The 15713-nt window shown below is 39.0% G+C and overlaps 1 protein-coding gene across 28 annotated transcripts in view; it reads left to right on the forward strand.

Annotated features, from left to right (window-relative positions):
• ank1a (ankyrin 1, erythrocytic a) overlaps positions 1-15713 on the forward strand; it is a 139427-nt gene that overhangs the window by 103847 nt on the left and 19867 nt on the right. For 25 of the 28 annotated variants that reach the window (XR_013195671.1, XM_077206777.1, XM_077206745.1 and 22 more), the window contains one exon: positions 4977-5138. The exons of the other annotated variants lie outside the window; for them this stretch is intronic. Coding sequence is in view for 24 of the 25 variants with exons in the window: in XM_077206777.1 (XP_077062892.1) it covers positions 4977-5138 (162 nt within the window). In the remaining variant the exon portion in view is untranslated. The remainder of the gene's footprint in view (positions 1-4976; positions 5139-15713) is intronic. 28 annotated transcript variants of the gene reach the window in all.

Here is a 15713-nt window from a genome sequence, read left to right on the forward strand (position 1 = left end):
TGAAACAGGAGAGTTTCGAGTCTCTTCAAGGCCGCGCTCCACTTATCATCTTGGGATGTCACATCTATTGACTGTCAGGGCTTGACATTCACTTTTTTGCTCACCAGTCACTGTGGCTACCAGTTTTACAAAGTTACAAGCCACTCAGCATTTTCACTGGCCACAATTTTGACTTTTATACCATGGAGAAAATATAGATATTTTAATGTTATCTCATAATTTGGCAGCAGGTATGTTAGACTGCTGTCACTTTAAGACCTTACGCATGGATCCATTATACTGTTACACATACTGTTCACGTTCACTTAAAACATAACTGACTGTGCGTTTACGTGAATATACACAAAGACTGGCTTTTTGACATTATTTTGTGTGTATTTGACTGTGTAAGCGCAATAAGCAGAGAAAAAGAACTCAATTTAGGCGGCTTTATGTGCCGCACTTTGGGTGTGAGCACAAAATCTGCAGGAATGAGTAAAATTATGTGCAATAAGTGCAATCGCTTGCCGAAATTGTAACTCGCTGTCGGAGAGATGAGAGAACGATAAAGAACAGCTGTTATCATGTATTTATTCTGAGGAAAATGAGTATTGGAGGCTTTTCAGATTTTATGGTATCGGCATGTATTGAAAAATCTGTATTTTTGACAACACTATATTGCACTTAGTTTATTAATTTAGATGCCTTTTTAAAAGACTACAATTAAATAATGTATATATTATATATAAAGTTCAACCCGACAAAAGTGGCTGGTAGGAGTGAATGTGTTACACGCCACTGCTGAAATACAACCGCATTAGGCAAGTTGGCAGGTGTTAATATCAAGCCCTGTTGACTGTATTTGCTGATATCTCAGTGATATGTTGGAATTTACATAATGTGTGCTGCAGCACACAAAGCATTTCGCGAAACACACCCTTGTCCAAATCTGTGTGGCAATCATATTGAGAGGAAGGACTCCGTGTGTGAACGTTAGGCTGGGACTGGAGCAGTACTTCCAAAATCTGTTCCTGGAACCTCCCTAACCTCCCTAGTGCATTGGTAATGGAGGGTGCAGAAATGGGTTTTGTTGAGGGCCTCAAGGTGCAGAAATATGACTCCTTTCAGTTGTCCCTTGCCATATAGCAATCTGCCAAGCGTTTCCTAAAAGCATTGTAAGCCTAAGTAGATCGTAGAACCATTGCCACCGATGGTCCCCACGATAAACTTAGCTTACAATGCTTTTGAGAAACGCAGCCCTGACCCTTTCATTTGTCCCTTGCCCTGTTGCTCAGTTGCCAAAAGCTGTCCCGTATTTTGCTCCAGTCACCCAAAGCTTTAAACACACACTTTATCACAGGGCACCTAACAAGTGAACCCAGGCAACAGCCTGCCCATAAGAATACACCCACAGTGCCACTGCGCCACATGGGGTTTGGGCCAGGGGTCCGCCGCACCCTTCTCCAGTGGCTCAGGCTCTGTTTACAGCTGGTATTAAGATGCGTTTTGGTCGATCAGATCCCAAGTACACAAGGGAGACACATTCCCTTTTACACCTGGTAACAAATCCGTTTGTTTTGTCCACTTTCAACCACTTCTGTCCTGATTTCTTCGAGTGGAGGGTCTATGGGTGTGTAAATGTATGGGCTTCATCAGATCTTTCGATCTAATGGACAAAATAAGCGTGTGCAATTTACAAATGAATGCACCCGGAGACGATGGAAAAAAATACGGAGAGCAGTAGTTTTCGTTACTGCTCTGACAGCCTCAAGACCAGCTGAACGCTTTGAGTGTGTGTTAGAAATCAAGAATGGTGAGAGAACATTGTGCTTGGTTCGTTTTTCCTCTTCAAACCAAACTTGGGTCTCCAGTCGACAAAGTTTAAATCCCGTCTGGCTAGAGTGCTTCCCATAATAAAAATATGTAACAGAACAGATAACGTCAAATATGTCCGTTCAACTTTAATTTTGGAACTATTTTTTAACCATGATGGGACATGTCGGAGGGACGTCTTTTCAATGGTCATTAAACGTACAAATGTTTGCTGGGTATTGTCATGCCCCGTAATGTTTTAAGAGGAGTTTGGCGAGTGATAGCCGTGCCTCCCCCTTTTTCCTAACTTCGTAATATTAGAGCCCTGCTGGCATGCATTCACAGCCTGCTTCTGGGTGCTCAGTACCCAATGTTGAAACTGTTTTGAAGTGTTACAGGTGATACAATTGCATACCAGTGTGCAGGAGAGGAGCCGCCATATTTGGTTACCAGCCACTCTATCTGTCAAAATTATGTTTTGTCTTGTCTGCACCTGTTCTTGTTATTCCCTGATTAGTTAATCTTCCTCCATCTGTGTCTAGTTAGTGTCCTGATCTCACCCTGTGTATTTATACTCCCTGTTCTGTTCAGTCCCTTGTCGGTTCTCGTTGTGTTAGTTGTGGTTGTGTTTATCCTGTCTGAGTTTTACCAGTAAACATTGTGTCATACCCTCATCTTTGTCTTGTGCCTTCAACTACCACCATATCGTTACACTAGCTAGTTCGTAGCATCACCATTATTTAAGGCTATGTCGGTAGAGGAGATTTGTGCAGAAGCTAACTGGCCCTACTCTCATACTTCGATAAAGTATCATGATGTGATGTCACCACACCTAATGTTACTCACTTGGTCTTACGGGCAGGTAGTACATTTTCTGGACATGGATGAGCATTATTCTATATATCCTTATTTAAAATTCTCCCATAGAGTGGTCTGTGTGAAAAGGACTTGACTGAAAGAGAACTGCGTACTTAGTGTAACTCTCAAAGAAAGGAGAGAGACACAGACTAGGGGTTTCTTGCAACTCTTCCATGTCATCACTAGGATCTGTCACGACGGCTCGCATCTCAGCCTGCCTGACAGACATTTCTTGCTGGATGAAGGACCACCACCTTCAACTAAACCTTGCGAAGACAGAGTTGTGTCAACCCAACACTACACCACAACTTCTCCCTTCAGCTGGGTTCGTCATCCATAACTCCATCAAGGTCAGCAAGGAACCTTTGAGTTGTGATTGATGATCAATTGAACTTCACAGACCACATTATTAGATCTCCCCGGTCCTGGAGATTTGCCTTATACAACATAAGGAGGATCAGGTCCTTCCTATCAGAGCTACGCAACTCCTTATCCAAGCGCTTATTCTATCCAGACTGGACTGTTGTAATGCTCTCTTGACAGGTCTTCCAGCATCACTGTCAAACCTCTGCAACTGATCCAGATGCTGCAGCAAGAGTGTCTTTATCAAGCCGAAGAGACACACGTCACAACTCTCCTCACAACATCGCTCTGGTTGCCAGTTGCCGCTCGCATCAAATTCAAGGCACTGATGCTTGCCTACAGAACAACCACTGGCTCTGCTCCCTTTATCCTAAACTCATTACTCCAGACTTACGTGCCATCCAGAAGCTTGCGTTCTGCAAGTGAACATCGCCTTGTGGTGCCATCTCAAAGAGACACAAAATCACTTTCACAGACCTTTTCCTTGAATGTTCCCTGCTGGTGGAATGATCTACCTAACTAAACCCAAGCTGCTGAGTCCGTAGCCATTTTCTAGAAATGGCTGAAGACACATTACGGCTACATTAATGCTAACGCTTTCTTTTCTCTTCTCTTGTACTCTATATAATTTTTTTTTTAAATACATAGACTGCATTAGACTACGCTGGGTAGGGTCACAGCACATATTGTTGTCCTATTGTTTAACTGCTTCAATTGCTCTCCTCATCTGTATGTCGCTTTGGATAAAAGCATCTGCTAAATGATTAAATGTAAAATGTAAATGTAACTCCAGCACGTCTTTTAGAGCTTAACCGTTCTGAATGACAATCGGGCTGCTGGTTGACTTTATATGAGAACAAATAGATGTGGCTCCCCAAGCCTGCAGCTAATACTCGCTGCGTTAATGACCCTGACACACCAAGCCGATGGTTGGGCCATCGCTGACCACCGGCTGGCCCAACCGTCGGCACAAGTTGGACAGGGTCAGGGGTATTTTCGCCAAAGAGCATGTTTAATTGGCGTCGGTGTTTAGCTTAGTGTACGAGCCAGTGCATGAGGATAAAAGTGAAAGTGATGATAATGAGCAAAGAAGTCAAGACGGCACAGACAGAAGAAGATTGTCATTTTATGTCATTTTACCTGAGCATTCCCAAGAAAGTGATCAGCATGATTGATAATCAAAATGGTAAGCAAGCACTGCTTTGTTCACGCTTTGTATTTCTGCAGTCCTAGCTTTTTGAATGACAAATATAGACTGTTGATACCTGCTGATACAGACAGTTATTTCCTTACATGCTGGAGCAGAAGACATGTGCTAGTTGATATTCACCTGTGGTCCCTTTGTTGTGTTCAAGCGCAGCTTTTGGCCGTGACACAGCCGACGCAAGGCAACAACACAGTCAGCTTTCAACGCCGCTAGTTCTTTTACGTCGGCTTGGTGTGTCACGGCCTTAAAGCTCAAAATTCTCAATCCTTTCATCCAGAGAACCAAGGTTACACAGGGTAACCAGATGGTGTTATGTGGAAATAAGCAAAAGATCATTGGTCACACAAAAGTATACCTAAGACTGCCTCCAATCATTTCAAAACATACTGGATGTTGTTGTAGGATTTGGTAGTCTTAAAAGGCTTCAGATTATAAATTAAATATATGTAAATATCTGCACATGTGTGCTTTTGAATTAGCTTGGGGGGTTTTTGAATTCCCTGGCATTGCTTTCCCCCCAATGGAGATAAATATGGTGGCTGTAAAGATAAGGTCACGTGACTGAGACAGATTCATCCACAAATGTTTTGAATAACAAAAGTAAATCAATCATTGTATTTTGGATGTTTTTCCTAATAGTGTCTTGAAATCCTTTGGTTTTGTCAGTGGTGTGTCTCTGTCCTCATCCTTTATGTCCAACTACCCTGTCTTCCCCTTCTCCATTTCTCCACCATCTGTGTGTCTCTCACCACTGTAGTGGACAGCCTGTACGTGGCCCTCAAGAGTATTGACCGAGTGGACATTGTGAACATGATGGAGGGACAGGGACCACCAACAGGTCAGCAGGGGGGCTGGGAGCAAGAGGCTTCCAGATCTAGGCATCATGAGAGGGACCATCTATCTCCTGCCATTACAAATGGTAAGAGAGAGATATTCCCTTGTGACATTCTACACTTCACTTGTCCCACATAATGCTTTTTTTCCCAAGAGCTGGCTTTTCCTCTCACCCAGTTGATATCTGCTGCTGTATCTTCTGTTCAAACCCTTGTCCCCCTATATTTTGGCCATGAACCTAACATTTCCTCTTCCAATTCTGCTGTCACCAGGACCAGAACTGATGACACCCCTCCAGAACTATGTTATGTTGGCTATCTTTGTAGCCTGTTTAAATGTTTTTTTGACTACTGCAGGGAAATGTTCTAAAACTCTGCAAAGACCTCCTTTGTTCCTTTTAAAATTGAGGAAATATTTGAGATTAAGGAGATTTGCTTGTGTGTTTGGATAGGACACATTTAGGGGTTGTAACACTCTTCGTTCTAATTTTATTTTTTACAGTTAGAGTTCATTTGTACAGTTTAATGTATATTACAAGGGAAAATATAACTTAAGCTCTGACATAATCTGATTTGCAGTTGTTCTAAAAATGAACTTATTTTGTAAATTATTAATGAAAACATATCTATCCATAAATGATGTACATCTGTAACAGTTCGATATAGGCAGCATGTTAGCAAGAAACTGATGTGAAAGAATCACGTCATGGCCACTTTTGCTTGATATTTACAAAAAGATACTGGGAAGACACATAATATAGTCATAGATTTTCTTATTATAAGAGTGGAATATTATCAAACTGGTTTAACTCGCTGGCTTTTGCAAAGCCTTAACACTTGTCTTGGATCACATGTATCTTGTTACCAATCATATCAAGACTCTGACTTCATAGAAACCGTTCTCGAGTTATAACAGACAGTTACCGTCTGATATTTTCATAGATCATTGGGTAGCAAATGTTGCATCTCCATCATTAACTTCCAATTAGGTAAAACAGCCTTTGGTTTTCCTGTTGGGATTAAGTGTTTCCAACACATTTAGCTCCAAGATTTTTGTCTTCACCTGGAGTACGCTCTCTGAATTAACTATTCATAAATGGGGAAGAAGTTCCACACATCGGAATTATTTTGGTAATCAAAAGTTCCTCCATCTAGAAAACAATATAGATACCTTTACAGCATACAACAGATCCTGTCAAATACAGCTTAAGTTGGATTTATCCCCAGTTATATAGTCTGTCACATTACCGCACATTGACTATCTGATATATGATGATTTGGTTCCTTTTTACCATTAACAAAGGTAACCTATTCAATTCAGTATCAGTTCATTCAGTAGCATGCTTCCTGTGTTTTGTGATACCTTTTATCGCACATTTAACAAGTACAGAGAGATGCACTTATTTACCATTAAAAACCATCATTACTAAAACATGTCAGTTCTACAGATGCTGTGACTGTAAAATTCAGTGTAAAGTATACATTCATGTCACTGGAAGGGATATTAAAAGGGTCATGACATCATTTTTGTTGTATTATTTTACCAGAGGTTCACAATAATGTAAATATCATATATAGTATTTTTAGTAATACATGACAATTCTCCACCTTCTCTATAGCTTTCTGATTTAAAGTTGCTATGATTATGCTTCTTTTCTTTTAAGACTTCACAGTAAACTTACATTGTCATGATTGGGAAACATATTTGCCACGGAAAGTATTAATGATATGTCATGTAGGTTAAATACATTGCAATAACTAATCCATTATTAGTCCAGTCATTTGCTGAAAGCTAAATTTCACAAATTAGGTGAAGCATACATATGCAAGACTGAAATAATTTAGAAAACAAAACAATTGGCACACTATTAAAATGAAGCTGTTTTTTTATTTGTCTTAAAAATGCACCACTCAGGCATTGAGATGTATTGCAATGGTCAAATACATCAATCTACAACATGTTTGCATAGAAAAAAAGGTAACACTTCGGTATGGGGAACACATATTCAATATTTTTTACAACTTTTGCTTCAATAAACTCCTAATTTGCTGCTTATTAATAATTAGTAATGTAATTTTTATAGCGTTTTGGTATTGGGTAGGATTAAGGGATGTAGGTCATGCAGGATAATGCATTAATATGTGCTTTATAAGTGCTAATACACAGCCAATATCCTAGTAATATGCATGCTAAAAAGCAACTAGTTAATAACGAGAATTGAACCCAAAAATAAAGTGTTGTCGAAAAAGTAAGCAATTTATGCAATGGTGCAGATGGACATGAATTCTGCAGGAGAACCTTTGATGTATATCCCGCTCTCTATACTCACTATACTGTAAGTCTATACTGTTCATTAGGGAGGAAGTTTATTTCTCATGTCATGACCCCTTTAAGAGATATCAGATCTCAGAAGGCATTTAGCTCTTGCTCAAGGGTATGTTAAGATATATTAAGACAAATGGATGGGTAATAACTGTAATGGGACAGTTTTAAGCAAAGCTTCTTGACTCTGCCATTAGCCACAACCTTTGAAATATTCTGTTCAGCAAAAGGACATAAGCCACCTTGCTTCAGACACTGGCTCACAGATAATTATGAATATAGTACAGAGATAACTTTACTGCAGTGTGGTGTCTCATTATTAGATATGCCACTTCTGTGAATTCTTCATTATGCCAGCCCCTTTTGCTGGCAAACACAATGCTTGTGTCTAGTCACCCCCCCCCTTACCTGTACATGTCGCCATTTTATTAATAAAAGAACCTTTCTCGCTTCATTCATAAAACCTTGTTGAGTATGTATGGTGAGGACACCTGTATTGTGACCCCCTAATACAGATACAAGGGTTTCCATATTCCCCTTACCAAATATGCTCATAAACCAGTTTGGGCCATCAGAATACTTTTGAAATATACTAGTGCAAAAGTTGATGATTAAGATGCTTAGTGATTAACTTCCCCAGATTTGTCTTTGCCCAATACAAGTACTAAATCTGTCTTATCACACTCAGTTTTAATACCCTGTAAAAAGGGTTGCTTCCAGAGAGCAGGTCCACACCGTGTGCATATGAGAGAGAGGCCTGACCCCATGCTGAGATTTATGCATGCTAATGATTTGTTTGTGCACAGCACCATGGTGGCATCTAGTGGTGGAGCTGCAAGAGATTTTGTGCACTGAACTGTGCGATTGGCATGTGCTGGGACAACTATTGAGTGACTCACCACATCAAAGGGAGTAGTAGCTCCCTGCATGTTTCTCCCAATTTTGGGATTATTTTCTCATGCAATGCTAATTGGTGGTAAAACTTTAGGTTTTGGAACTGTGAGAATGTGACATGTATGCACTGCTTATATGCTCATTTCCCTGTAGAGGGAATCCATCAAGCTAAGCCGCTGAAGAATCCAGCATAACCAGCATGAATGGCATGTTGGTCCAGGCTGGTTTATGATGGTTAGAGCTGGTATAGTGCTGGTCTAGCTGGTAAACCTATTCTCAAGAAGAACTGAGCTGGCATAGCTGGTTCACTAACTCTCACGCTTCCCATACTGCTCCCAGCATGCAAAACATACCCTATCCTGGTGACCAGATATGCTGAATGTTTCAGCAGGGTACCCTCTTCTCTTGAGTTGAGTAGAGTAGAGTAGCAGTTTGGTCCATCTACGGTGCAGCAGGATCCCACTCTGACCCAACAAGCATACGTGTTGCCTGTTGCCTGTTGCCACCTACATAACAATTTGGCAAGGTGATGTGGGAGGGAATGTTTCTGTCTTCCTTGGAAGAGCCTCGTCATCCCTTTTATTTCCATCAGCATCAAAGCTGTGCCAAAACTCTCCTCTGGGATCACTGGTGCATCCAGGATAGACTCTTTCTCTGTCTAATATCTCTTTTCCACCAATGCTAACCAGATGCTGGTTTTGGGCTGGTGCTTATGCCAGTTCGGTGCTGGTTCTATTCACCAATTATCTAAGAACCAGCTTAATTTTCCACAGACTGTAGAGCCAGAGTAGGGCTACCTCCGTTGTCCTAGCAACGCGTCATGATAAACCATAACAGCAATGGAGAACTACATATCAAGTTATGAAATTAATGTTGTGTGTTTAACATAGGGTGACCAGACGTCCCGGTTTGACCAAGACACACCCGATTTTGAGTTGCATGTCCAGAGTCCAGAGAAAAAACTGTCGTGTCAGGACGCTAAAATGTCCCGGTTTACACCAACCACTATGAAATTGTCCTGGTTGTCAGCAATTACATAGCCGACGTGGTCTAATTATAGCCCGATCACTAACTAAACCCATGTAGAAAGACTAATAAAGCGTCCAGCATCCAGTTACTTACCAAAGCTAACGTTAACAGCTGACCGGTGTTTTAAAAATGGTGTTTACAAAAATTGGTGTTGAGTTGGAACCTGTTTTCTTGGCCCAGAGCCAGGTTTATTTGTGTAGAAAAGCAAAGAACCAATTTGAAACTAGGCTCTGGCTCCGAACCAGCACTGCCTTGGTGGAAAAGGGGTATAAGATCAAGCCATCATCTTCTCTCCTTTATGACTACGAAGCGCTGGTCTTCTCCATGTCTCAGCGCATCTGTGACAGAAGTCATGGCAGACACCTTGTCCCACAGTTTTTTCAGTTAAATGGACAGTAAATACATTAGAAGCTCATTTCAGTTATGCTTGACTGGAAAGTGCTTCACTGATTTTGATGGGAGTGTAGAGCTTGTGGCTTCCTAACTCCTGGGGTGTTGGTGAGCTGCCAATAAAAGCCCAAGTAGGGAATATCCCATTCACCCGGAGCACGGATCTCCTTGGATGAGTAATGGCTGGTGAAAAGCTTGTTTTTGCATGTGACTGCAACCTCATCCAGGAGCTCTGGAAAAATTTTCGTTTTTCAACCTGGTTTTCAGTCTGCAATTTTCCTTTCCTTTCATAGCGAGACTTTGCAGTTTCTGCTATGGTGGCAGCACTTACACAAAAACTTATTTCCATAGAGGTCGAGCTACAAAGGTTTATCCCTGGTAGCCAGTGTTTTCTGAGTTGTCACGACCATTTACTTCAAACCAAATGAACTAGGAGTAAACTAGTAAAAAAAGATCCAGTATTTGGCTGGTTGTAGGAAACTATGTGTGGAATTGGAGTGACTTCTAGACACAAGCATCAATGAAATAGGGGAATACACAGACACCTTGTCTCCATAGTGAGATCTTGAAACGAATGCTAAGACTTTAGCATTTTAAACCCTATCTTTGTGGCTATAGTCAGAATAGTCTACTATGAATAACAAGATTAGTCCACAAAACCCAAGTAAATTTCTAAAAGATACAGCTATGCTTTTTTGTGTAACGTCTTGGAATAGTGGGCAAACTGGCAAGAGTCCTCTGTTTATTCAGGCAGAGCATTAAACCTGTTCCCTTTACCCCATGCTTTGTGTTTTTCTTGATATGTCACATGCAGCCCAGCCTTCTTCCTCTCCTTCTCCTCCTCCTCCTCCTCTTCTGCACCTCCTCTCTGACCTTTGACCTCATACAGACATCATGTTGACCTCTGGCCCTCATTTATCTCTCTGTCCTCAGACCAGTTGTGTGTTTTCTTCCCCCACCCTCCTAAACCACCCCCCCCCCCTCAAAAAAAGGAAAGTTATTGCTCTGTTCTGTGATCAACCCCCTCCATCACCAGTTTTATGCTTAGCGCCCCCTACAGGAGGGAGGTGTTTCTGACTCACCTGTCTCCTTTTCTTTCTGTCTCTCTCTGTCTATCTCTCTCTCTCTCGCTCTGTCTCCTTCCACCCAAACAACCCTCTCTCGTCTTTCTGCTATGAGGCCTGTTTACATGCTCTTGTGGCACTTTCTTGGATGTACCTCATTCCATGATCTCTGCATGCAGGGTCCAAAAGTAACTTTTTTCCACATCTGCCAATGGCGGGTAAAAATAAAATAAAAAATTCACCTAATGACAATCTATTTAGTTGCTTTTAAATATTGGTGACAAAAAAGTTGTTTAATCTCTTGCAGGACCATATATGAGTAGAACCTGCAAAAAATATTTCATTTGATTTAGAATTTTTTGCTGTGTTGACTTAATGCAAGGAATATTTCATATTTGATTTTAAAATAACTTCAAGCATCTTAGATACATTAGTATATGTGCTGTTAGAATACAGCACAGCACTTGTTTTTCTTTATCAAACTTTAAAAATTATATTTAACCAATTATTTGATCAACCAACTGGTCAGTAACCTTGTTTTATTTTCTCACCAAATCCGGTTTTACTCACATTTGGCTCTTAGCAAGGGTTAATTTTGGACCCTGTCTGCATGTATCAAAGGAGGGCATAAAGCATGAATGCTTCTCCATGGAGATGTTGAGAAAACTCTAGCTTGAAGGGCTCTGGAACAGGACACAATGACACATTCACATGGCATATGCATTACCATAAAGATAAGTGAAACAAAATAAAGGCTCTGTTTAGGTAAAGCTAACTTCACCTAAGCCAAAAAGCGTCCAAATACTCATATTCTGTTATCACTAAACTCTCTTTATGGCATATGCTGTTATCGTCCATGTGTGATGCCCTTCAAATAAAATATCACTTTTCGGCATGATGTCCGACAACGTAACTTGCATTGCCTGTTAAAGCTGCACGATGTCCTTGCTAGTGCTGATTGTGCTCTTTGATAGTTGTTGAGCTCAGAAATATGTTTGTTTCTTTCTTTTTTAACTGTTTTGGTCACTGTACAATATTTTATTTATACTCAATGTTGTCATTTTCCTTATGTCTGTCTATTAGCTGTGAATTCAGGGACCCTGTGAAAAAGTGCTTATGTAAATAAGTCTTTTTGTTCACAATTATGCATTTTCTGTGAGTTGGTGGATGTTATGTTTCTGTTTATACATAACATGTTATGGATTGGCCTGTTTTTTTTTCTATAAGAAACATTTTCTATTGTTTTTTCTTCTGTGACTACCTTTTTACCTTCATGAGCTTGTGACTTGTGTGTTATTTGTTGGGTTTTGTGAGTGTATTTTATGTGTCTGTCTATGTCTGTTTCCCACTCTGTGTCAGTCATAAAATGCCTTCAATACACACAAAATACACAAGAGCTGATGTAGTACTGAAATATATGTACTCAAATGGATGCTGGCCTGTACATAGCAAGCATACATACTACATTTATTTAGGGCTCATGCTCCCTTTGTAATTTCTTTACAAGTTATATTATGTGTCTGATACCCCACACACAAATGCAATATTGAAACCATGCTTCCGGCCAAAAGTTAATAGTTATAATTACTGCAGTGAAATTGTATGGGGGAAAAAAAGAAAATAAATTAAATAGCAGGAAGATTCTGAAAACTTTGTACGCTGTTTAAAGTAGATCCAAATTAGCTCATTAACGTTTTAAATAGTCATACTGATATTGAAATTTTAAGTGCTTTATTCAACTGCATAAGATTAATAAATACATTTGTAAGATGTTCAAATACTTTTGATCACTTTCAATCTTATTTAATATTCTAATTAACTTTTCATTTTGTACTGAGACCATGCATTCTATTCTATTCTATTCTATTCTATTCTATTCTATTCTATTCTATTCTATTCTATTCTACCTGCATTATGTTTATTAAAAAAATCCTAACTTTGCATTCAATTCTTCCTTTTAGTTTGATTTTCTTTTATGAATATTCTAAAATCCATAACGTTTTCATAGTATTTTTTTTAATCTACCATTCATTATCATAAACTGAACGAACACATAGAATGATATGTATTATGAACATGATACTTTAGATGCACATCATACAAAATGTGTTTCCCAAATCGATCACTAGACATTACGATTTATTTATTTTAATTATTATTTAAATAGAGGTTCTTTGGTGTATGTAACAGTATTTGATTTTTCGGTTACACTTTACAATAAGGTTCCATTAGGTAACATTACTTAATGCGTTAACAAACACTTATTAACTAACTTGGTTAAAAATACAACTATTATTTGTTAAGTCATGTCTGCTCAGGTCCATTAAATAACATTAACAGATACAACTTTTGATTTTAATAATTTATAAGTAAATGTTGAAATTAACATTAACTAAGATTCCTAAATGCTTTAGAAGTAGTTTTTCTAGCTACTTCTAAAGCATTTATGAATCTTAGTTAATGTTAATTTCAACATTTAATACTATAATAGAGAACTAATGTATTGAACTAATGTTAACAAATAGAACCTTATTGTAAAGTGTTACAGATTTTTCTAATAAACTACACAGGCATGAGGTCACATGATTGAGTATTTCCACTCTCTGAAGTCCCATTCCAGGGCCATGTGGTTAATATATCTCTCCGGTGTGTGTAGTGTGCTCTTTATGAGAAGTCTTATCTGTACGGGGGTCGTAAACTGGGGAGAGGAAACAGACTAGTCAATAAGACCAGTCGTTTATGTCACAGTAAGAATGTTTTTGTGGACAATACACATAATTCTCACTCCCTCTCTGACAATACACATCAGTCTCTTTATAGTATAGTCACACTTGTGTTTATTGGCATTTCTGTCAATGAGTGTGTAACAAAACACTAAAAGCTACCAAAAATCAGCTCCTTGTAAAAAACAGACAACAAGTACTAAGGTGCTTGCATATTGTTAGCTTATAAAGCATAATTGTGAAAATATGAAAACACGTATGTCAATTATGAATGTATTTTTTCCCCCAATTATTTTTGCATTGAAACCACAATGATTTTTATTGGTATGCTCTATCCATATCTATATAACTACCTACTGTTTGTTTGTTTGTTTGTTTGTCTGTTATCAATTAAAGGTGAAGTGTGTAATTTCAGTCACCAAATGAAATGGCAAAAAAACGACCTGTTTCCATTCGTCAAACTATCAATGTTGCACAATGCTCAAACAAACAGATTTTTTTTTTTTTTTTACAACACACTTCCCCTTTAAGACTGGGCTCTATGTCATTTAAATTAGATGAGTTTGAGAGCACATGTTTTTACACTTTATATAGCTGTATTTTATCATTTGACTTGTATCAAAGTTACATAAATGTAATTAAGCTACATTTTTTGAGTATACTGTGGACTTTTGTGTATGTTTACAAGACCTTACACTTCTTTTTTATGAGAACAATGGTTATTGAAGATGATCTGTGCCGGTTGCTTGCATGCATGTTATCTGATAGAGGCCAAGATGTCATGACTCTGAGAATGAGAGCATGGAAGACTAAGCATGTGTGTGTGTATAGGGTGCTCTGCCCCAACTCCACAGTTCTGAAGGGGTGTCTTTTACTTCCTGGTTGGTGACAGTCAAAAGGTTCTCTTTAACCCCCGTTATTTCTTGTGACAAAAAAAAAAAAAAAACACAATTGGGGCAGCAACAGTCTTTTACAACTGCATACTTGGTGCTACCACAATTGCCTGTGCTCTTGCTGCCGGCCCGAAGCTGCTGTAAGCGATGTTAGCCGCCTTGCTTCCTCCAGACTTGCAGTGATACAACACCACTATTTTTCTTTAAAAGCTACACTATTTCGTATTATATAATTGGCTGAGCTGCTCTAAAAAAAAACTGAAATGTACCCTCATCCTTTGACCCGAATTTTATTTATTTATTTTTTTAATTTTTATTGAGCGGTCATAAGAGGGGTCCAAGACCCTAGGACTTCTGTCGCACTTGAACGACGAATACACACACACAGAAAAATATATAATGGATTCGAGGAGTTTTGTGGTTGAAATTTTTAAAAGTAACAAATCCTTCCCTCGTGGGTCAATTTGACCCCCATAGGAATTAATGGAATGCTTCAGTAAACATAGAAAAAACAACAAAATTCTAACTAAAAATGCTAAAACTTTACCAAAAAATTATTTTGTAATGTCTACATGTGTATCTGAATGCATAATGAAGAGAAACTTACTTTAGGACCCAGCGGAACCGCTCGTTTGCTCCATATAGAGCTATAAGGCCATTAAGAGTCATGAAATATCATGTTATATTATTTTTTTCTCACAAGAGGTCGGCAAAGACTCCCAATGAAAGATATTTTGAGCTGAATTAAAAGGGTTATGCATGAAATTCTGAGTTATTTTAAATTTAAGTTGAAAGAATATGAGGAATGTGCTTAAATTACTATTTATTTATTATTTATTGATCAAATCTAGTAATTTGAAGGTAAATTTAAAAAAAATGAGATGTCAAAAAAAAATGCGATAAAAAATACAAATATTATCAAAATGAAATAAAATAAGCTTTCTTTTTAGGGCTTCAGGTCATTTTGACCCACGAGGGAAAGATGTGTTACAAAGTGCGAGGGAAGGATGAGGGTTAACGGTGCATTCACACTCTTAACACTGCGAGCAGCAAATCCAATGTCTCCTAACCCAAACACGCAAACTCTTTGGCGAGCAGAGAAGAGCCTCTTTTCTAGGCCTTTCTAACCATGCAAGATGCACTCAAGTGCATTTCTGGACACCCAGATCCATCAGGTACCTGTGATGAGAAATGGCTTACAGCAGCTTTAGCAACCTCTCTCAAAAAAACGTTATTCCCCCCATTTGCTTTCCACCAAGTCAGTGGGCTTGCTCTCTAATCTCCCTTCCCTAACCCCCTGATCTGGAGCACATCCCTCCTGGGTTTAAAGCGTGTTGGGCTGATT

Source organism: Siphateles boraxobius, unplaced genomic scaffold (assembly GCF_051911475.1).
Source record: "Siphateles boraxobius isolate OS27281-9 unplaced genomic scaffold, OSU_SipBor_1 56, whole genome shotgun sequence".
In the NCBI taxonomy this organism is placed as follows: domain Eukaryota; kingdom Metazoa; phylum Chordata; class Actinopteri; order Cypriniformes; family Leuciscidae; genus Siphateles; species Siphateles boraxobius.